Source organism: Miniopterus schreibersii (assembly GCF_964146895.1).
Source record: "Miniopterus schreibersii genome assembly, chromosome: 12".
NCBI classification, from domain to species: domain Eukaryota; kingdom Metazoa; phylum Chordata; class Mammalia; order Chiroptera; family Miniopteridae; genus Miniopterus; species Miniopterus schreibersii.
Genome location: NC_138112.1, coordinates 65593383 through 65617304, shown reverse-complemented (window position 1 = coordinate 65617304; position 23922 = coordinate 65593383). Strand labels below are relative to the sequence as shown.

The following is a 23922-nucleotide window of genomic DNA, read 5'->3' as shown; positions in this document are numbered from 1 at the left end:
CTGTGGGAAATATATAGCCATGGATCTAAAGAGTATTTATATAGCTCAGCAAAACTAATCTACTTAGATCCTCCAAGTCGGGTTTAAAGGTATTTAAAAAGGGTGAAGAATTAAGTTTGTATGATGTGCCCAAAGTTCAGGAGCCGTTGCTCTTGGCTGGAAGTGTGCAGCAGAAACGCCTAAAGGGCCGGCCTGCCTTTGTGCTCCATGCTGGGCAGTGAGCTGGACGCTGGGGGGAGGGATGAATATATAGAGCTAAATGGCCATAGATGACAGCGGTCCTCCCTCTGCCACTGTGATAGAACTGGCACCATCTGTCTGTGATGACTTAAAGGGGAAAAGGGAATAAAGGAATGAGCTACAAGGTGCTTTGATGGCCACTCAAAGAGTCAGGGTCGACTTGGGTCCTCAAAATGTTTGAAAGGTGAAAAACAGGCATAGCTCCCTCCACCCGCACTCTCTCTGTGTTCAGGTAAAGACGTGGCTCAATCTAAAAACGAAAACAGAGTTTCTGTTTCATTTTCCCTTTTCCTTAGTAACCTGTTTGAGAAAAACTTTAGTTGGTAATTTTTTAGTTGAATTAAAACTCATAAATATATAGAGAAATATTCTCCAGCAGGCCTCTGAAAATAGCAGAAAGGCAGACCAGCACAGGGTCACAGAACCAGAATGCTTTGAAGGTCTGTCACAGGGGATCAAATCCCAGCCAGTTGCTTAACTTCTCTGAACTTCAGCTCTTTCATCTACAAGATGAACATGAGCACTACCTGACTCACAGGACAGGAGTCAACCCTTCTTCTGGGTGTCTACCTGAAAAATGTGAAAACATTTGCAGAGACATACACCCCTATCTCATTGCAGCACTAGTCACAGCGGCCAAAACATGGAAACAACCCAAGTGTCCTTCATTAGATGACTGGCTACAGAAGATGTGGTGCATACAATGGAACACTACTCAGCCACGGAGAAGATGAAACACTGCCATTTGTGACAACAGGGATGGGTCTTAGGTATATTATGCTAAGCGAAATAAGTCAGACAGAAAAAATTAAGAACCATATGCTTTCACTCATATGTGGGATATGAAACTGAAAGCATCAAGCTAACAAATAAGTAAAACAAACAAACAAAAACTCATAGACACAGGCAACAGCTTGGTGGTTACCAGAGGGAAGGGGGTAGTAAAGGGTCAAAGGGGTCAAATATATGGTGTTGGAAGATTTGACTTTGGGTGGTGAACACAATGCAATACACAGATAATGTATTATAAAATTGTTACCCGAAATCTATATAATTTTATTAACCAATGTCACACCAATAAATTCAATAACAATTTTAAAAAGAGGTTGCCTGTGTCTCTAGCAAACTCCTGTCTCTCCCTGGTGGACAGAATCCCCGATGATTTTCACAGCCAGATGTTATGTGGGTGCCTCTTCCTGGCCCTGGTGCTCTGGGCTGGGGAGCCCGGCTTGAGATTGAGACCCCACTCTCTTCAGGGGGCACCCTGGCAGCTGGATAGCTCTCCAGTATCTCAGCCACTGCCCAACTATACCCAGAGCATTTTCCATCCTAGTGATCATATGAGCTCATAATGGCATTTATACTCCACCCCCTCTCATTTACTCCTGGAAGGTAAATCCAGCAGGAGATGCCTTTCATATATGTCAGAAATATTTCTTTATTATTTTATTTTTAATATAGTGGTTTTGACATATGGAATTTTAAACATTTTATGTAGACAAATACATATGCCTTTCATGGTTTCTTTCTGTGTTTTTTGATTTTAGAAAACACAGTTCCCCCACTGAAAGCTGACAAAGATTCACCTATATTTTCTTTATAATCTTTGATATATCTGAAGTTTGCAAACTCAGATAGATACAGGTCAATTTCTCTTCCCACATAGTTAACCAATGGTTCCACCATCAGCGATTCAATGAATGTTTCTTTCTCCAATGATGCAAAATAACACCTTTATTATTTACCAGCTTCTCATGTGCACTTGGACATGTCTGGAAAACACTGTCTCAATCATTAAGACTCTATAGTGAGCTTTTATATCAGGCAAGTTAATTGTTCTCTCTCCTATTCTTATTTTCCCAGATTTTCTTGGCTGCTTTCATCCACTTATCCTTCCAAATGTACTATGAAGATTGAAGTGTTTTTGTAATGATATATAATTTTTCTAAGAAATCTCCACGTAATGATTATGAAGTGACCTCCTTTTCATAGCATCCAATGATACTCCTTTTGACGGTTTGGTAGATATTCTTCCAGATATTTCAATGTCCACATAAACATATAGAACAACAAATACCTCAGAGTTGATATCAGACCTTCTTCAGTTGAAATTGTTAGAAAACCCAATAAAATTGACTTAAATAAAAAATGAAACATACCGACTCAGGTAACTAAAAATAGTTGATGTGGACACCCTCGGGCTGCTTTGCTCCAGGAATACAGATGATGTCATCAGGCTACGGTCTCTCTTTTTTTAATTGAGATATAATTGATATTGAGATATAGGTGACATTGTTTAAGGCATACAATGTGGCAATTTGATATATTTATATAGTGCATTGTGGTCACCACCATAGTGCTAGCTAATACTTCCATCTCCTCACACAGTTATTTCCTTTTTGCAACGAGAACATTTAAAACCTAGTCTCTTAGCAACTATGAAGTACCTGGAAGTTGTTAACTATCATCACAATGCAGTGCATGAGATCTCCAGAAGTTATTCATCTTCTAACTGCAAGTTTGTGCCCTTTGCCGCCATCTCCCCAACTCTACCACCTTCCAGCCCCTGGCAACCACTGTTCTCTCTGTTTCGGAGTAAGGCTGTTTCAGATTCCACATATAAGTACTATTATACAGTATTTCTCTTTCTTTGTCTGACTTATCTCATTTAGCATAATGCCCTCAAGGTTTCATCCATAACCCAAACAGCAGGATTTTCTTCTTTCTTATGGCTAAATAACATTCCAGTGTGTGTCTGTGTGTGTGTGTGTGCATGTGTGTGTGTGTGTGTAACATTTTCTTTACCCATTCATCCATTGATGGACCCTTAGGTTTCCCCATGTCTTGGCCATTGTGAACAGTGCTGAGATGAACATGGGAGTGCAGACATCTCTTTGAGGTTGTGATTTCATTTCCTTTGGATTTGTAGACCCAGACATGGGATTGCTGGATCATGAGGTAGTTCTTTCTCAGGATTGCTTTGGCTAGTCAGGGCCTTTGTGGTTCCATATAAGTATTAGGATTGTATATTCTATTTCTGTGAAAAAATGCCATTGGAATTTTGATGGGGATTGCCTTGTAGCCAGTCTTTCTCAGTCTATTTCTTAACTCCCCTCTGGGCTGTCTCTTCTTCCCATCGTAGTATCAGAAGCTTCAGATATAAATACTCAAATGTCTATCAGGAAGAAAGAGCATCCTTCAGTATCCCAGTTACCAGATCAGTGCAGCCACCTGTAGCTGCTCTGAGTGTTGGCTGCTAACCACTCACAGCTACAGCCTTCTCTGGAGTATTGCCCTCAACCAAGGGATCCACTTCTCCCACAAATGTCTAGGGGGTTACACCTCCACATCTTGGGAGTAGCCCACAGTCAACGAATAAATGACATCAGCTGCAAAAGGCCAAGTCCCTTGCCTGAAGGCAGAGCTGAGTGTGTGATATAATTCATACTCCAGAGTTCCCCTAAGGATCAGAACAAAGCTAGATCCCAACTGAGATCTATTTTTGCTTGTCTATTTCCTGTACCCTTCACTCCTTTACAGGTTTCTTCTGAGAACGCTCCCTCGGTGAAACACTTGCCCCAAGATCTCTGCCCCTGGTCTTCTTTTAAGGAACCCAACCTAAGACACATCTCTTCCCAAAAGTCCCAAAAAAGTTCTAGGCAAAATGCTTAATATTAATAACAACAATAATAATAATTGTGTAATACATCAAAGTACTTCAGATCGCCTCAAGGTAGGAAGGGAATAAATACTCTGCACTCACCCACTTCCACAAGTTCCCCAAGGGAGGTTCGATGGAATACTAACTATCATGACTGACATATCCTCTCTCCTTCTCTTCTGTGTCCCCATTGCCACCCTTCTTTGTAAACCGCTCCAGGGAACATTTGCAATACAGTACACATACTCTTACTACACAGTTATTTCAATAGGTCTTTAATTACAGGAAATGGTAATAAATATTGTCAAAAATGCATTGGAAGATAGAATTGTCTGTTCTGCCAAAAGTCCCGATCTGTGGCTGCCTCCCTTCTTTGTAATATAGTCTTGCATCATCTGACATCTGCAGTTGCAAAACCACCCTGGCCTGGCTGAAGGCTTGTTCATTACCAAGGGGTTTTATCCCAGCCATGTCCCTTTGGAGTAAATGGGGCACATGGCCTCTCTGAGAGCCCTCTTGCTCAAGGGCTTCTGATCCTACATTGATGAGTGGGTGAACACATACAGGACAAAGGGGTGATTCTCCTGAAAGGGGTCATTTTCTTTGGGAGCAGAATACAAGTTATTAGAAGGAAACAAAACAGGTTCTCCAGAAACCCACAGTCTAGCTGGGGAGATGAAACTAACCACCAAGGAACAGCCGCAAACAATGTAAGGGAAGTGGAATTAAGTGCCAAATTGTGTGGCCATAACAAAGGGAGTGTGGGCTTCAGAGACCAGGGAAGACACGAGAGCTGGAATAACCAAAGAAAGTAGAAGCTCCGGAAATAGATCTTTACAGAAGGTTAACTAACAAGCTACTCTGGATATAGATTCAAATGACTCTTGTTTTAGACCACCCTCACTGCATTCCCTCCTGAACCAACAACCCTTCCTCATGAAATTCTGAGCAGACAACACAGCTCGGTTTCAGCCCTTGAGATGAGACCTGACATCAGCTGGATGCAGTTGAAAGAGAACTTCACAGGAGTCCTCAGATTTGAGTTCCAGTCCTGGCTCTAGCAGTGACCAACTGGGACAGCAGGACCTTGAGGGCCACTGGCAAAGAGGAACCAAGTTCATTCCCTACAGAAGCTGCAAATGAGCTTTCAGACGAATGAGACTTAGGAGCTGCCATGAAATCCCACAAGATCTGTGTTTTCTTAATAATTTTTTTATTTTTCAATTACAGTTGACATACAATATTATATTATTTTCAGATGTAGGGCGTAGTGATCAGACCTTTATATAACTTACGAAGTGATCACCTGGCAAGTCTAGTACCCACCTGGCACCGCACACAGTTATTACAATATTATTGACTATATTCCCTATGCTGTGCTTTACATCCCTGAGACTGTTTTCCTAGCTGACAATTAGTACATCTGAATCCTTTCTCTTTTTTCACCCACTCCCCACCCCCCACCCGCTCATCTGGCAACCATCAAAATGTTCTCTGTACCCATGAGTTTGTTTCTGTTTTGTTTGTTCATTTATTTCCACAAGATTTGTTTTAAATCCTCTTGGATGTGTGCAGAAGTTGAGATAATGAGCTCCTGCTGAAGTGTGTTCTCCCAGGCAAGGCCGGCTTTTCCCGGGAGCCCGGGGGCTGTCCCAGGTGCTGATTTATGATTTGGGAGCAACATTGTGCTCACTGCGTCCCTCCCACAAGACCAGCCCCAGAAGCACTTTAAATATCTTGCTGGTTTCCCTGGTTAAAAATCTGTCAGCTACATTAATCTATTTGAGCAATATTAGCTGTTTTCCACAAAGTGCTTAAATTACCTTAGATTACTTTGATTCTGAACCTAAAATAAACCCAACTGGATTATTTCCTCAAGTAATTAAGATGGAATTGTGAAGCTGATAACGTTGAGAGGACACTGGCTCTGAAGTAAGGTTCGCACAAATTAGGGCAGGTGAAACTGGGCGGAGAATCTGGCCCCTGTCATTGGAACTTGTCATCTAATGGGACTGTGTCCACCCTGGAATTTCAGCTCTTGTATAAAATACACAAGTAAGATTGGGTAATTTTTCTTAACCTACAGATATAATCTCTTTGGATTTATGTGTTGCCAGGTAAATTTTAGAAAATATAAACAGTTTCATGAAGCAAGGGGGGAGGGGTATTAGAGTGCAATGCTTAGACAAGGGATGTTACTGGAAATTATGGTCCTGCCTGTAATTATGCTGGAGGTGGGATTGAGCATGTGTACTATAGCCTTGGCTTTGGAATAAGACAGACCTCAGTCAGAATCTGGGCTTTCTCCATAACTAATCATGTCACCCTGGGCGAGTTACCTAACTATTCAGAGTCTTCATCTCCTCCAGAACAAAATAATACCTCTATCAGGGGGTCACTGTGAGAGCTGTATCAGATAATGTGCATAGAACATTTAACATCCTGATTGGCACATAGCAGGTGCTTAATAAATGACGACCAGCATTAAGAAGAGCAGCACACCATAGTGGTTCAGCCCCACAATTCTAAGGTCAATGAGACCAGGGTTAAGACCTAAACATCTTCTCTCTCTAGCTATGAAACCTCAGGCAAAATACTTAATGTGTCTAAGCCTCGGTTTCTTCAACTGTAAAATAAAGATAAATATTCCACTCTGATAATGTTATTGTCAAGTTGAAATGAAATAAATAAAGCCTTTCCAGTGCTTAGCATGTTACCTAACTCAGGGCAAGAGCTCAGTAAACACTGACAATATTTTGAGACACCAGTCCCAATAAGGTCAAGAGAGTTAACTTTGTTGAGCTCCTTTGTTCCCCCCAAAGAACTCAACCTTTGGGAACAAGAGAAGGAAGAGCTTGGGAGAACATTCAAGATACAGTAAGCACAAGGTTTAGGGGTCATCTCTTCTCTGAAGGGTTCCCCCTGGTAAGACAGTCGCTCTTTCCTGACTCTCTCCAGAGATATCATGTTTTTCTACATCACTTGTTATAATCAAAACATTTTATAAGTGAGGATGCCAACCAGTGTCCCTAGGCCTTCTTAAAATGTTTACTGGTCATACACCTGGGTTTCTGCCTTTGTAAACAGTGCTGGGTTCAAGGAGCCTGTTGCTTCCCTCTACTCTGGGCTCATCCAGGCTGCTGGCACCCCAAACCTCTTCTTAAATAAGATCATACAAAACTGAGTGTCACCAGCCTGGTCCTGAACTTTTTCCTTCTGGGAAATATTCTGGAAATTGTCTTTCTGAAAAATAAACATACTCTACCACATTAGGTAAAAAATCCACTTAAGTTTTCAAAAATCATTATTATGTTTCTATTTTATTATTGAGAAAATTGGGACTCTAATTTGGTTAAGCAATTTTCCCAAGATCATACCAAAGATGGAATATGGCCCAACTAAGACGATCTTAACCTTAAAAGAAGAAAAGACAGGAACTACAAAAAAAAACACCAAAAAAAAACCCCAAATCAAACTTAATCCTTTTATCCCATGGAAGTTGAATATTTGCCTAATAGTATTAGAGATACTATAATTTTTAAAACTGAGATTTGGGTCTACAGAACATGTAATTCTTTTTCTCTAAGAGGACAGCATGTTGTGGCAGAAAAACCACAGGATTTAGAGTTAGGAAATGCCAGATTTAAGTGTTACTTCTGTTTTTTCCAGGTGTGTGGCAAGTTAGGCAACTTCTTCCACCTCTGTAAGCCTCCCTTTGGTCATCCATAAACCAGTCATGGCTACAGCCAACTTGTGGGGCTGCTGGAAGGATTCGAGCTAATACATGAGGTGGGCCTGGCACACATGCAGCACAAACCCCGCGGGGCTGCATCTGTAGCCCTGTAATCTGCTGCCTAATCTCCGATCATGTGCACGGAACAATCTTGTCTTTAAATCAGAGGGAACTCAGGACCTTGGCATGAGATGGACAGAAAACAGACTCTGACAATTTCATAATTAGATGTTGAGAAAGATGTTCCGAGTTGTCTCAAGAGTTACAAGCAGGAAGGATCTGATTATCTAGAGAACTACAGGCAGATTTTTCTGATTCCATTCGTAATAAAGATGAGAAAAGTGTAGGGAAGCAGCAAAATGAACTGATGGCAGAAAGCACAGGATATGACACGAAGTCATTGGCATTCAGAACTCAGATCTTCCACGTATTAAACTAGGTGACCTAAAACCAGTTCATCTCCCGGAAGTCTAAATTCCCCATCGGTAATAAATAAACAAGATAATAACACTTGCTTCAAGGTCATCCAGACCATGCTACTGGAGTGGGGCCGAGGGAGCAGACCGAGGACGTCCTGTTTCGTGTACTATGTCAGTGTCTCCCTCTCGCTAGTGACCCCTGATTAGAGGAACCCCAAGTCAAGAGTAAAGTGGAGAAGATTAAAATGGAGAGAAAGACTTTTTAGTTATCTTTATGTTAATATCATGAGATATAATTGGCAATAACATTGTGTAAGTTGAAGATGTACAACGTGTTGATTTGATGCACTTATGTATGACAATATGATCACCGCCATAGTGTAAACTAACACTCTATCCTGTCCCATAATTCTGATGTCTTCTTTGTGGCAAGAACAATTAAGAACTAGTCTCCTCGCAACTTTGAAGTTTATCATACAGTTTTGTCGATTATAATCACTATGCTGTGCTTTAGACCTCCAGTACGTATATCTTCTAGTTACAAGTTGACGACCTTAAACAACATATTTTAATACCAGCTGACTAAGCAACTTTTGACCACATGATGAATAATTATGTAATTAGAAAAAATATGGCAACGGGTAAGATGAGGGAATAGTCAATATACAGGGCAGATTCATCATCCTCCTGCTTCTGAAAGGTTTTCATGAGAAGAGATTAATTGGTTGGGAGTGTCTGGAAGGGGTAAAAACTAAGACAATGTGTGGAAGATAAAGAGAGAGAATTGAAATGAAAATTAACAAGTAGAGCTGTCCACAGACAGAGGCTCACAGAGCAACTTATGGCCACGTGGAGAGCATCGGGTAAAGGTGACGCCAGCATACGATGGGGATTAAAACAGATGCTAAATAGCTTCTCTCCCAGTCTGACAGTCTGTGTGTCTCTTATCTTCACAGAAATTTCCAAAGATAAACCAGAATTTGTTCGAGTGAGAAGCACCAGCTCATGGCTCAGCTCCACATAATACAGGACAATAGGAATGCCCAAGGAGAATCAGCCAGGTACAGGATTTCTCAAAAACAAGCTCAATCATTTGGCCTGAAAATATAAACCTAACCTCCACTGGGAGAGAGAGAGACTGTGCTTCAATTCTGAAATTTTTTTCTTTATTTTATTCTCATCAAAAGTCCACATTGAGTCCATGGCCAAGAATAATCTCACCACAGTGACCAACTTCATTCTCGTGGGCTTTACGGACTACCCCAGGTTGGAGACTCTCCTCTTTCTGGTGTTTCTGAATTTCTATCTAGTCACCCTTCTGGGGAATGTAGGGATGGTTATTCTGATCCAACTGGATGTCCAACTCCACACGCCAATGTACTTCTTCCTGAGCCACCTCTCCTTTCTAGATGCCTGCTACACCTCAGTCATCACCCCTCAGATCCTGGCCACACTGGCCACAAGCAAGACGGTCATCTCCTTTGGCCAATGCGCTGCCCAGTTCTTTTTCTTCACCATTTGCGCAGGTACAGAGTGTTTCCTGCTGGCAGTGATGGCCTATGACCGCTATGTCGCTGTTAGCAATCCACTGCTCTACACTGCAGCCATGAATCCCAGAATCTGCTGGAGGTTCGTGGTGGGAGCTTATGTCTGTGGGACATCGGGGGCCATCCTGCGTACCACAAGTACCTTCATCCTCTCCTTCTGTGACGACAATCAGGTCAACTTCTTCTTCTGTGACCTCCCGCCCCTGCTGAAGCTTGCCTGCGATGACACAACAAACACCGAGATTGTCATTGTCTTCTTCGGCAACTTTGTGATTTTGGCCAATGCTGTGGTCATCCTGATTTCCTACCTACTCATCATCAGGGCCATTTTAAGAATAAAGTCTTCAGGTGGCAGGGCTAAGTCTTTCTCCACATGTGGCTCCCATCTCACTGCTGTGGCCCTTCTCTTTGGGACCCTCATCTTCATGTATTTGCGGAGCGGCTCAAGCAAATCCTTAGAGGAAGACAAGGTCGTGTCTGTCTTCTACACTGTGGTCATCCCCATGCTGAACCCTCTGATCTACAGCCTGAGGAACAAGGATGTGAAAGCAGCCTTCAAAAGGGTCACTGGTCGATTCCAAGTGTCTCGGAGCATGTAGATCTGAGAGAGGGCCTCTCCTTTCGCTCCACTTTCTTCCCATATCAATGCATTCTAAGAGGCACCAGCACTATATGCAACCTGTGCCCATGAACATAGGGAAGGTAGATAGGGGCCGTGAGGCACACAAGAGAAAATTGCAAATGTGGTAAAGCTGTTTCCAGCATCCCTATGGTACTCTCTTCTTCTCCCAGTCTCCCACCTCAGGTCCATTCCTCGCACCCAGAAGTCACATGCTGCACTCTGACATCATGACTTTTAGAATCTCAAGGGCCCAAGGTATCTTCAGTTTATTTCTTCCAACCCCATTACTCTTTGCACCTATGCTTGGGTTTCTCATCCTTTCACTCTTATTTTTGCTCCCATCAATACTGTCTTTTTCTCTATGTCTAAGATTATATCCGGGGATCCCTGTAAATAATGCCAAGTTTCTTTTTTCTTCTTTTAATGCCTGAGTGACTGATTATCTTAGTAAGCAGGGAGTGTTGTATAAGACAAAACCAAGTCTAAGTGGTCAAGGGAAAGGGTTATTTGAAAAATAGGCTTTCCTCTTCACCATTCTAGGGACCCCGGTCACCCCCTTGGGAATGCCTTCCTTCTTGCTCATGCCAGAACAATAAAATTTTTAAATTTGCAAATTGTCTTCCCCCTTGACCACTCATTGATTCTGTTGTTCCTGCTTTAATGCCACTCTGACATCTTCAAGGTTAACTAAACCACCTTATCTTTGGAGATGTCTGCTCAACGGCCAATACCATAGTTTCTGAGGGATATGGTGTCACAGGGAAATGCACCTGACAAGGCCAGGAAACCACGGCAATGCTGAATGACTTCATTCAGAATGTGTCTTGTATCCCAAGGTACTCATCCAAAAACTGCCCAAATGTCAGTGTCATTGAGTTAATCTAAATTTCTCAAAAAAGACACTTAAAATCTAAGTGTGGTGGGTGTTGGGGAAAGCAGAGACTATTAGGGGAAAATCTTTCAGGAACCAAATCAATAAAAAATGAAGGTGGGCCATGTCTTTAAGACCATCTATTCCATCAGATGAGCTATTGGTCTAGACCAAGAGGTGGCAATTTTTTCTGTAAAGGACCAGATAGTAAATATAGGTTTTGCAGGCCATAACTTTTCTGTTGTAAATATCTTACCGTTTCAGATCAGTTTCCTCAAATAAAAAAAAAACAGTATTTCTCTTTTTTATTTAATTTTCTTCTTCCAGTGCACTTTAATGAAAATTCCATCATTGGAAGAGTTCTTGTAGAATACATGGTTGGGACGGGCATGTCAACTTGGTCCTACAAATGGAATTTCCACAGAGTTGCACTTTGTACATGTATGAAAAATAAAATATATAATATTTAGCTTGATAAATGTCCCCACTAAATCACTTTATCTTTGAAATAATTGCTACTGCCTCTGTCCAATAAATTAAGCAACTTGGAGTCACTAAGCAAGTGTCAGCCATATGACACCCACTTCCTGAAAAAGTTCTGGGGGATATACTCAATTAATATTTCTTATTTGAAATAATTGTTACAAAGATTAAGGAAGATGATAAAAATCAATTTCAAGGTTTAGATTAGTCAGAACAGGCTGGGTTTGCAGTGGCAACAATCAGCTCTAAAACAAAGGTTTTATTTATAACTCACAATATTTTCGCCTGGATTGTTGCAGGCAAGAAACCACCAGAGAAATGGGAAGAATCAAGGTCAATTGTTATTATATGTACAAAGAGATTTATTATAAGGAATTGGCTCATGCAATTATGGAGGCTGAGAAGTCCCACAATGCACAGTCAGCAAGCTGGAGACCCAGGACAGCCAATAATCTAATTCCAGTCCAAGTTCAAAGGCCTGGGAAACAGGAGAGACGATGATATAAGTTGCAGTAGGAACCTGAGTCTGAAGGCAGAAGAAAGCGTATGCCAAAGACAGTCAGGGGGAGAGAGTGAATTCTCCTTTACTGAGCTTTTTTGTTCTGTTCGGGTCCTCAACAGATTGGATGAGGTTCACCCATACTGAGGAGGTGCATCTGCTTTACTCAGTTCCCCAATTCAAATGTTATCTCACCCAGAAACAGCCTCACAGGAGGCATACCCCAAAAATAATATTTAATCAATCATCTGGGCACCCCATGGCCCCACCAAGTTGTCACATAAAATTAACCACCACAGGACTGGCTACCTTGCCTGAATCAGTGAGAATATATCTAGTATTATGATATAGGATGAAGACTGCTACTCTTTCATCCCATAGTTCATAGTAGTTAACCAACCCATAGATTATGAACAGTGCTCTCCTGAAATGCGATGCCCAGTAAAGGCAAAGCTCTGGGAACTATGAGGTCTCTCCCACACGAGGAATTCAAGACAGTGTGATGGGTGGGTGCTTCTACAGGCACCGGGTAGTTTCAAGAAATTGAATGTCATGAGATTTCCTAAAAATTTTGGTTAAAACACAAAATAAAAATCAAGAACTATAAATTATTATATATTTTAAAATATCTGAACTCTTTCAGCGTTAGGGTTGAGATCACAAAAACGAAACCCAGCAATTGAACTGTGGGATGCCAAATTGTACTGCCAGCGGAATTACTTCCCCTTGTCCAGAACTGTTTCCTATCCACCTAGGCTTAAAGTTGTCCTACTAATTAAGAAACAATGAGACAGAGAGATACTAACAGCCCACTGGAATGGAAACATCTGGGAAGAATTGGACGGCTCAGACACAAGGATTTAGGGAAGAGTCATTTATCCAATCTAGGGTGATGGTAAGAGAAATAGTCAACCCCAGCAGCCACTGGTGTACCAACCAGTTCTATTGTGGCCCATGCCACAGCGCATGAAGCCAACAATTTATCCGCACACAGGCTCTTGGGAATAAATTGAAAATGTGCAGAAAATAGGGCCTAAGAAGCACAACCGTGGATCAGATGCAGAGTAGCCTGAAAGCTTTTGCTACAGTGGGATGATGCATTTTTGTAGGGTACAAAGCCACAGCAATATATTTTATTGTTTGGTATCACTTTCCTATTTTGCAGTAAGCACTTTCGGTAGCAATAAACTCAAAAAACAGACATGCATGTTACTCAAGAAAGTTGATGATGAACATGCATTTTGCACAAAATGTTTGTCGACTTTTGTCACCCTTCATGGGAGCCAGGGTGACGTCCGTGAGGACTTGAAAAGTAGAAGATACAAATCTGCTGCAGGAACATCAACACTTGCTTTCAAGCCCCTGGCCTGCTGATCAGGGCTTAAAATAGCAGGTGCATTTACGTTTCACGGCAGCTGGAGCTATAATAAGAAGAATCTAAGGGCATGTTCACAGGACCAATGAAAGGCAGCCCCAGGCCCACCCTGTCAGCAGCTCTCTCCATGAGCCCCGCTTCCACAGATATCTAAACTCCAGTGGTTTCTACCCACACTCAGTCTACGAGTCTGCAGTATCTGTCCACAAAGATGCCCAGGCCCCAATGTCACTCTACCTCCTGTCTACGTCTTCCTGCCCAAGTCTTTGTCAAAGGCCTTCCAGCACATGCCTTTTGCACCTGCTCATGGCTCTCTGCTATGTCTGCAGCTATTTGTCTTAGTGTTTACCTGTGCCTGAGCCCATCTGTCTGCCTGTGTGTAAAGCTACCATTCTCTACTTATGTATGTACATCCAGGTGACTATCTGTGTTGCCTGTCTCCCTGTCTCATCCACACCTGAATTTCTGTCTCTGCATCTGACCACCTATTTCAATTCACATGCCTGCCTGTTTATGCGTCACAGCCACTCCCCTTGGTGAATGCCTGAGCCTGTGCACCCAATGCTGTAAGTCTGCCTGTATTGTAGCCAGCCTCTGTCTCCGTGTGTGAGTGACTTTATGTGTCTCTTTACCCATCTCTGAGAAGCCTTTCTCCATGTCTGGACACTTGTGTATGTGTCTCCCCTAGAATCTGCAACCCTCAAGGCTTCTTTGTTTTCTGCAAACATACATTTAGATTCAGCCGCACATCATCTGGCCCTCACTCCTCCCAAGGAGAGACTCTCAGGGCTGTTTTGGGCAGCTCTTTCAAATGCTTCTGACTCATCCTAACTCCCCCTGTCCTTCACCCTCTGAAAGATTCAAAGTCCGCTTATTCCTGCACATCCTCGGCATTCTCTTTGCCGTGGCCAAAGCCAAAGGGGACCCAGCCTTCCTGCCCAACGTCACCGTGGGACTGCAGATGTATGATTCCTGCACCTCAGGGATCCAGGCCCTGAGGGGCACACTGGCCCTGCTGTCAAAGCAGCCCTGGCCCACACCCAACTTCCGCTGCGCCCCAGCAACTGCTCCTGGGAGTGGTTGAGGGATGCACTCCCCGGAGTCTGAGCCCGTGGCTGAGCTGCTCGCCACGTAGAGTCCCTCAGGTGAGAGAGGCACCCGGAGAGAGGAAGTCACTTGAGTCCTCAGGCTGGAGCACATGAGAAGGTGCTAGCTAGAGGACAGATCTGCAACCAAGTAGAACAATCACAGGCTAGACCTTGAAAGGGTCACTTTCCTTTCCACAAATGGGATATTAAACTAGACTGGTGGCTCCCCAGTGCTGGCCCATGAATTGGTGCTGACCTATGATGATATTTTCTCCGGATTGCAACAAGATGACAACGAAATGACAGTGTAGACGGGTATCTGTGTGAGGTCACCAGCCTTTCTTAAACAGTGGTTTTATTTTATTTTTTTTACTTTTTCCAGTTTTACTGACATATATCGCTGATTAAATTTAAGGTGTATCGCTTTATGGTTTGACTTACATATATTGCAAAACGATTACTGCAGTAAGTTTAGTTAGCATCGATCATCTCATTTGGGTGCAATGAAAAGGAAAGAAAAAAGAAAAAAAATGTTTTTCTTGTGCTGAGAACTCAGGATTTCCTTACTTTCTTAACAGCTTTCCTGTAGATCTACAGCAGTGCTAACTACAGACATCATGTGGTACATTACATCCCTAGCACTTATTTATCTTGGAACTCCAGGTTTGTCCATTTTGACCACTTTCTCCAATTTCCCCACCCCCCCTACCCCCAACCGTCTCTGATAACCACAAAGCTAATCTCTTTTTCTATGAGTTTGGGGGGGGGGGGGGTTGGTTCTTGTTGGGTTTTTTTAGATTCAACATATAAGTGAGATCATAGATTATTTGTGTTTCTCTGTCTGACTTATTTTACTTAGCATAATGTTCTGAAGGTCCATCCATGTTGTCAGGGTGTCCTCATTTTATATGGCTGAAAGATATTCCAGTGTGTGTGACACCTTCTTTATGCATTCACTCACTGAATGACACCGGGCTTGTTTCCATGTCTTGGCTATTGTAGGTTTTATTTTTCCAACAAACTTTTGTAGCAAAATAAGAATTTGGCAACTGTAGGCCTAACTTCCGTAATTTTTGTTGTTGATGATGATAGGTTAAACAGACTGGGACGTGTGTTCTCTGACAGCCAGGATGATCTCACTTCTCCTCCCCACCCTTCTTAGAAAGTTGCAAAGTTGAACCAGTGACCAACCATTCTGATGGATCTCTTGATGTTTCTGTGAAACATTTCCCTAGACTTGAGTTCTGTTTGTGGTGATGGTTTCCCAGGTGTATATTCACCTGCAAATTCATCGAGTTGTATATATTAATTACATACAGTATGCTTAAAATGTTTTTAATAATAAAGGCAGAGGGGGGAAGAATGAGACCAAGTCCCAGGGTAGCTGGCGAGAGCATCTGGGGACACTGAGCAGGATGGGTGGTGGGATGTTTGGCCAGAATTTGCAGCCCCATTTCTTCCCCCAGATTAGCCATGGATCTCAGCACCCCCAGTTCTCCGACCATTTCCAGTTCCCGTCCTTCCTCAGCACAGTGCGCAGCACCGCCCACCAGCCCAGGGGCCTGGCCAAGCTCTTGAGTCACTTTAACTGGACCTGGGTGGGCCTGGTGGGTTCTGAGTGGCTGGATGAACAGCTGCAGACGGAGCTCAGGCACACAGGCAGTTGTGTGGCCTTCTCGAGGAAGATCAGCCCCCAGAGCAACAGCATCAGCATCACGGCCAGAATCGTCACCTTCAGCCCTGCTGCCACCGCCGTCGTCTGTGACTGTTCCCACTCTCACTTCAGGCTCCCGGCTGAGGTCCTTTGGGAGAACAGCGTAACTGGGAGGACATGGATCCTCACCACGGCCTTCTCCCATGACCCTTTGGTGCTGGGACCCAGGGCCCTAGACCTGCTGAATGGCAGCCTGAACCTGGCCATACGCTCAGGGATAGTGCCTGGCTTCAAGGACTTCCTGTTGGCCCTGCGTCCCACCATGTACCCAGGCACCAGTCTGGTGAGGAAGCTGTGGGAGGAGCTGCATAGATGCAGGTGGTCTGGATTTGGGGCTTCCACCCAGAGTGCCAGAGAAGGGGCTCAGAAGTGCACGGGGCTGGAGAACTTGACAGCTGTCCACCTGTTGGCATACAGAGCCTACCTGGCAGCCAGAGCCCTGCTGACCGCCTACCAGAACCTGCTGTCCTGCTCCCCGGGAGAGGGACCATTCCTAGGAGGCACCTGTGCCAATGCATGGAATGCCAGGCCTTGGCAGGTGAGCAGCCAAAAACCCTGCCCAGTCCCTGTGCATCCCAGCTTGCTATGAACCACAGACTAGCAGAAAGTCTAATAAAAGTTGTACTTGAATTTAGAGCCAAAGGGATTCGGGCTCAAATTCCTTATTATTAACAATATCAGGGTCTAGATATAGAAGACAGAACTGGCTCCTACTGGCAATGAGAATCAAAGTAAAATTTTCAGAAATTATACAAATTGCTGGTTAAACCACAGAAATCAGCAAACACTAAAAATCCTGGCTTTTCTCCCCAGAGAGCCAGTTGTTAAACATTTAGCAGCACACTGCTGCAAATATCCAAACAAAGATATAGAAACGAAGTCAGAATATAAGAAAATCTCTTCAATATTAAAAGAATGTCTTCAAATGGCACAGCTTCTTTAAGGTGGGTTTTAGGTCATTTTCTCAATAATTATGTAATGAGACTTCTTAAAGGCTGTAAGAGTAATACACTTCTTAAGTGTTACTTTATGCCAAATAATGTTCCAAGCACTTTATATGTATTAATACATTTCTTCTTTATGTATGAAGATACAGGTATAAAGAAGATACATTCAAGGCAGGTCTCATTCTCAGAGATGAGAAAATCGAGAGGTAGAACAACATATCCAAGGTCACACAGCTGGTTCAAGATAGAGTCAGGAATCACACCAGGCAACCTGGCTCCCAGATCTGGGCACCGGGCCACTGCCTCTACTGCCTCTCAAAGCTGACAAGTTCCAGAAATCTTTCAGGATTCTAGACCTAGCTCTACCCCACCAGGTGATTTGCTCCAACTCCCTCCTCTAGTCTTACTGGGCTTCTGGGTCCTAATCCAACAAATACGTGTTTGTGCCACAAATACTTAGTAAGCAATTTTCATGCACCTTGGAGCAACGGGGGCTACAGAAATGGCCAAATGTATGCTTGTCCTCAAGGTGTTTACACTCTAGTTGGAATGAGCAATAAATAATCATACTACCAGGTACTGGAGGCTATGGCAGGAGCAGGAGTGGGGAAGTGATACAGTTGATTCAAAGCCTGGGACAGATTCAGAAAAAAAAAATAGCAAATTGTTGGAAAGGCAAGTGGAAGCTCCATCAGAAACAACTCAGAGGTCTTTTTAAAGAGTTCTAGGTTTCTGGAAAAGACCACAACCCCCTTTCCTAATCACGGGATCAAAGACAACTCCATTTTACACCAAAGGTGTTCACAGATCCAGAAGCACCCGCCCTAACTCCCGGCTGGGACCCTGAAGGCCCTCTGCTTGTCTTCCCTTTTCTGCTGCTTAAACTCTTCCCAGAGGAAGTGCTAATGGGGTCTTGATAGTCCTGTAATCTGAGGTTCTCCCAGCTCTGAAAAGTTGGGGGTACATTGAAACATTCATACTCCTCAGTCCCTAGCTTCTTTTAATCAAAAACATTCTCTCTCTGCCACACGGCTAAGTTGAACCAGGGGCTCTCTGAAGGCAGGACTGAGCTTTCTCTCCGAGCTGGTGATCCTGTCTGGGCAAAGAGGGCGCTAAGTAATTTGCGTGCGTGGACCATGGAAAATTGGATAGATGGAGACACCCACTGCCCTACCCAGCACAGATTAGCACAGCCTTGGGAGCTGTTCTGCTCCTGACAGTTTCCTCTCGTTTACTCTCTGTTCCTGTCTCAGGTGCTCCATTACACCCAGAGGGTTCACTTCACCACCGGAGCCCAGGAAGAGGTTTCCTTCGGCAAAGACAGGGAGATGCTGGCAATGGTTGACATTAAAAACATCTATACCCTCCCAGACCAGAGAGAAGAGATGCCAGTTGTTGGACATTTTGACTTCAATGCCCCTCCTGGAAAAGAGCTGCTGATAAGTGAGAGCACCATCATCTGGGCAGAAGGGTCTTCGCAGGTGAGGGCCCCCTAATGACCTTGCCCACCCAGCACCTCCCACCCCCACGCTCACAACAGAATTTGTTATGTTGAATTGACTTGGTCAAAGGGAGGGCAGGGTGGATTATTGACTTACACAACTCTGAGGCTGTTCAGCAAATAAAAAGCTTCCAGAACCACTCCCAGGCTCCCCAAACAAAGGAGCTTGAAATGGCAAAGGTATGGGACAGCGATTTCGTCTCCTAGGAACATTAGCAAAGTATGCAGGCATTTTTGGATGTTACTACTTGAGGAGATGCTACAGGCAAGCAGTGGATAGAGGCCAGGGTTGCTGCTAAACATTCCACAATGTACAGGACAGCCTCCATAACAAGCAATTATTCAGTGCCAAATGTCGGTAGGCTAAGGGTTGAGAAACCATTGACCAGTGGCTTAGCTGCTGTTTGCAGTCATGTTTTCTGATTCACTGTTGGTGACTCAGTTCTGTTTAGGAAAACAAGTCCCAGGAAATAAGGGGTCTGGTGAGCCCAGAATGGAGGGTAAACTCCCCAGACTATTCAGAATATAACCCTACCTCACTAGCTCTTGCTGTGTACTCACAATGTTCTGGGCACTGTGAGATGGGCTTCACTTGCATCATTTCATTTACTCTTCAGACAATCTTCCAACTAGATACAATTACTATCCCATTTTACTGAGAGAAAATTGAGGTGGAGGGAGGTTAAGCCCCAGGTTCCCAGCCCATAAATGGCAGAACAAGAATTCCAAACGGTAACCAGGGTCCAGCCCTTTGTCTGTGGAGCAGTGATGCTCATATCTTTCTTATGAAATCCTAAGAGCTTATTTGTACCTATTTCTGTTTTCCTAATACCCTACACAGTGCCTGATACATGGAGCACATTGATAACTATGTGAGCAAGAAAAGGAAAGAGGAAGGAAGGAAGGAAAGGAAAAGGAGATAAAGGATTTTAATTTAACATAAAAGGGGATGGGAGAGAAAGGAAGGAGAGAGGCAGCTGGTAAGTGAGAATGTTGCTGCTGCTGGTCCCTCCGAGACCTGAGGCCCCACTCAGTCTCCCCTGCAGTCTTCATGGCTCTCTCTCCTCTCATGTCCAGGTCCCTCCTTCGATCTGCAATGAAAAATGTCCTGTGGGAACCAGTAAGTCAACACTATCTGGGAAGTCAAACTGCTGCTACAATTGCCTTCCCTGCCCCAGAGGAGAAATCACCATGACACCAGGTAAAGAAGGGAGGCGGGCCCTTGGTCAGGGTCGGCTTCAGATGACAGCTCCCCACTGATGATCACATCCAGGGAAGCTTCCTTTAAGAGGAAAGAAAAATCCAGGGGAGAGGAAGTCAAAAGATGATGTCACTGTGCCCTTCCCACGTGCTGCATTAAAGCCATTTAAGGCTATGCATTCATTCTTTCATCAACCATGAGTTTGTCTAAATTCTGAGCCTGGTTTAGTATCTGAAACATTGTAGGCATTCCATAAATACTGGTGGAAAAAAATCCCCAAATGACGGAATCTGTATTTTACTAAGATGTCACTCATTCAACAGGTATCGACTGGTGCCTGCTGTACACAGCCACTGTGCTGGGTGCAAGGGTAGAAACAGTAATTAAGACACAGCCCCTGGACCACAGAGCTCATGATCTCTGAAAGGAGAATGATCCTTGTACAATACAGAAATGAGGCTACAAAGTAAAATCAATCACTTTAATAAAAGCTCAAGCACTCAGCCATGAGAGCACAGAGAAATCATTAATTCTAACGAAGGGTATTTAGGGAGACTTCACTGGAGGAGGCGGTGTGTGGTATAGGCCTTGAACAAGTAGGGTTTCAAAGCTAATAAGGCGTGATAATAGTCCAGGCCAAGGAGTAAGTGAGGAAGGGCTCAAGGCATGAAAGCAATAAGGAGCCAAGACTGGCTTCAGTATAGACTGTGATGGGAGACGTAGGAAGCAGCTGGCCAATCACAGAGGCCCTGACTTGCCAGACTCAGGACGTGGACTCTATTCTGTAGGCAATGTGGATCCACTAAATTCCTTAAGTAGAAAAGCAGTGTGCATTTCAGCACGTGTTTGGGGACATTGATAGACGATGAGTGTACTGGAAAAGAAAGAGGTTGAATCAGGAAGACCAGGTTCAGAATCCAGGTAATGGCTGAAGCCTGGGTTTGGACGAGGCCTCTTCTCACACTGAAAACTCTCAGCAGGGGGGGAATGGTGGGGACTTTGAGGATACTTTTCCCCCATTTAAAGAGAAGGCACCGCTGAATGAAGCTGAGGAGGAGCCATCAGATGCTAAAGAGAGGATGATGAAAAATAAAATATCCTTGGACTTGGAGATTAGGACATGGAATCAAAGTATCTAGGAGCACGGAGATAGAGCCAAATTGAGAAAAGAGGTTAAATGAGTATATATAACTGATCCAGAACTCCAGTCACAAAGCCTGTCCTTAAAATCACTATAGGAAGCAAGGCTCTAATAAGTTCTATCAAAGGGACAATTTAGAAAAGTGTGGTTCTGTAACAAAAGAGAGTCTGTGTACCTAGTAAGCACCCCCATAAACATTCCTTAAATTAAATAGGCTGATGAATGGATAAATGCATAAATAAATGAGCTGTGACTATGAAGTATGGCATTGCCACAACGGCTGTCCAATTCAAAGGGATGAAGTCTAGGTGGGAGCTAGAGCTTCCGTACATTGCTAGGTCACTTATTTCACTACAGTCTGATGCATGATAAGCAGCTGCTGTCAGGATCTCCGCCATCTGTGTCTTTGGCCCTGAATCTGAGGACATCAGGCAGTCTGGAAGGCCCACAGTAACAGGACTAAAATACACTGAGCTTGCTCGAAAAGTCAGCACAAGTCATAACTGCTTGACCATGGGAAAGTTTCCAGAAGCTTCCCCACTCTGTTCTCTGACCCAGTTTCTCTTTCTCCCTTCAGATAGTGCTTTTTGTGAGAAGTGCCCTGAGGACCAGTGGCCCAATATGGAGAAGAGTCAGTGCCTCCCCAAAACCCTTGACTTCTTGTCCTACCATGAGCCCCTTGGCACAGTGTTGGTTGTCTGCACGGCCCTGCTCTTCCTCCTTGCCTTGTCCATCTCAGGCATCTTCATTTGGCACCACCACACCCCCATCGTCCAAGCCAATAACCGCCAGCTCAGCTACTTTCTGCTGTCCTCCTTGGCCCTCTGCTTTCTCTGCCCCTTCTTGTTCGTTGGTCACCCAACACCTCTCATCTGTGCTGTGTGCCAGGCAGCTTTTGGAGTCACCTTCACAATCTGCATGTCCACTGTGTTGGCCAAGACCATCGTGGTGGTGGCAGCCTTCCATGCCACCAGGCCACATGCCAGGATTAGGAAGTGTGTGGGGCCAGTTGTCCCCCGCACCATCCCTGTTGTCTCTTCCTTGGTCCAAGCAACCTTGTGTACGGTCTGGGTCGCCAGATGGCCCCCCCACCCTGTGAACTCTACGGAGCCGCGGTCCACGATGACTGTAAAGTATGATGAGGGCTCCTTGGAACTGTTCTATGCTATGTTGGGCTACCTGGGTTTGCTAAGCCTTGTCAGCTTGCTGGTGGCCTTCCCCGCTCGCAGGCTGCCTGACACCTTCAATGAAGCAAAGTACATCACTCTCAGCATGGTGGTCTTCTCCTGTGTCTGGGTGTCCTTCTTCCCTGCCCACATGAGTACCCAAGGCAAAGAAGCAATAGCCGTGGAGGTCTTTGCCATCTTGGCATCAGGAGCAGGCCTCATGTCCTGCCTCTTCTTCCCCAAATGCTACATCATACTTCTCCATCCAGAAAAGAACACAAAAGAACAAATGCTTGGCAGGCACCATCTCCAGTGAGAACATCAGAAGTGGACTGCAGGGAGTGCCACCTTCTCAAGGATGCCTTCCTTAAGCTCACCCCCAGGAAAACATTCCTTCTTATGAGCCCCAGCTCACTGGTCTGGACCCCTCCCAGTCACTGAGCTGCTTCTATTTTGTATTTCATTCTTTCAGAGGGAGATGAGACATGTTTGCCAATAATGTCCTTGATGGAAGCATCTGGTCTAATTATCCTATGGCCCCTTAGCAGCCAGCCAGTGCCTGGTGCAGAGAACCTAAGACAGAATACTTGTTTGATGATTGAATAAATTAACTTACACAGTGTTAGCATTGGGAGAGGTCTCCAAGAGGAGGCAGCGAGGTAGAGTGGTTGAAGGGAGTCAAGCAGACCTGGTGCACATCCTCCCGGCTTCTCCACGCTGTGGTATGAACTTGGGCATGTTGCTTAACCTCTCTGGGCCTCAGTTTTCTCCAGTGTAAAATGAGATAAAGTCCTTCTGCAGGTTGTTGTGACGATGGAATAAAAAATTTGTGCACATGCTTAGCACATATTAAACACTGAGAAGGTGGGTATTTAAAACCATCCTTTGAAAGGTAAAGAAACACCAGGTGTGGGAACTACTTTACCCAAGGCATCACTGTGCAGACATTAAGAGTAAATTTCAAGCCCTAGCTCTGCCATTTACTTAGCTATGTGACTTTGGGAAGGCTACTTAACTTCTGTGTGCTTTAGTTTCCTCACGTATAAAAGAGTAATCGCACCAACTCTGTGGGGTTATCAATGAGGAATAAATGAATTAATATTTATAAAGCACTTAGAATAGTACCTGGCACATACTAAGAGCTAAATAAGTACTTTTAAATAATTCAATAAAATTATACATAGTGGCAAACCTGCATCTCTTGGTTCATTGCTGAATAACTGAAGCTTTTATGAGACCCTTGCTCCAAGCTAGGTCCTGGGGAGGAACCGTCAGACAGGCTAACGTGTAGTCCTTACAATCAAAGAGCTTATGATCCAACACTCCCAACCTAACCTGATGGGAGTAAACTAAATGTATCTATTGTGAAACTGTTTCATAAGGTGTAAGTAACCTGAACCTGCTCCAGTTAGCTGCTTGTCTTGGTGAGGTGAGGACAGGTGATGGTCACAGACCCAGTTGAGCAACCACTAGTACAAAGTCTGGTCTAAATGAAGCCCCTCCACTCCTAGGAGAATGTGAGGATGCTAATGAAGCCCACAAGTCCTGGGCATCAATTAATTAAGGGATGGTGCTCCAGGACTTCTCTCCAGGAAGGGACAGAGCTGAATGGTGTTATGCAAACTGTCTCAAGGTATCAAGTATCCATGTTTCTGAATATTGAGATCCATCCTAGGATCCTGCCAAAGAGGGTTTAAAATGTTCCTATTTTGCC

At 44.1% G+C, this 23922-nt stretch overlaps 2 protein-coding genes across 2 annotated transcripts; both read left to right on the top strand.

Annotated features, from left to right (window-relative positions):
- Positions 1–9254: 9254 nt before the first annotated feature.
- Positions 9255–10199, top strand: LOC308565758 (olfactory receptor 9I1-like; the record flags this gene model as incomplete). The annotated part of the gene is made up of 1 exon (XM_081155359.1): positions 9255–10199. The coding sequence occupies one exon, from the start codon at positions 9255–9257 to the stop codon at positions 10197–10199; it is 945 nt and encodes a 314-aa protein (XP_081011485.1).
- A 4338-nt stretch (positions 10200–14537) lies between these two features.
- LOC308565585 (extracellular calcium-sensing receptor-like) lies at positions 14538–22524 on the top strand (the record flags this gene model as incomplete). Its single annotated transcript, XM_081154899.1, is given in 6 exon segments — positions 14538–14581; positions 14583–14595; positions 16005–16790; positions 18453–18680; positions 19778–19901; positions 21620–22524. Coding segments are annotated over 6 exon segments (2100 nt in total).
- Positions 22525–23922: the final 1398 nt, after the last annotated feature.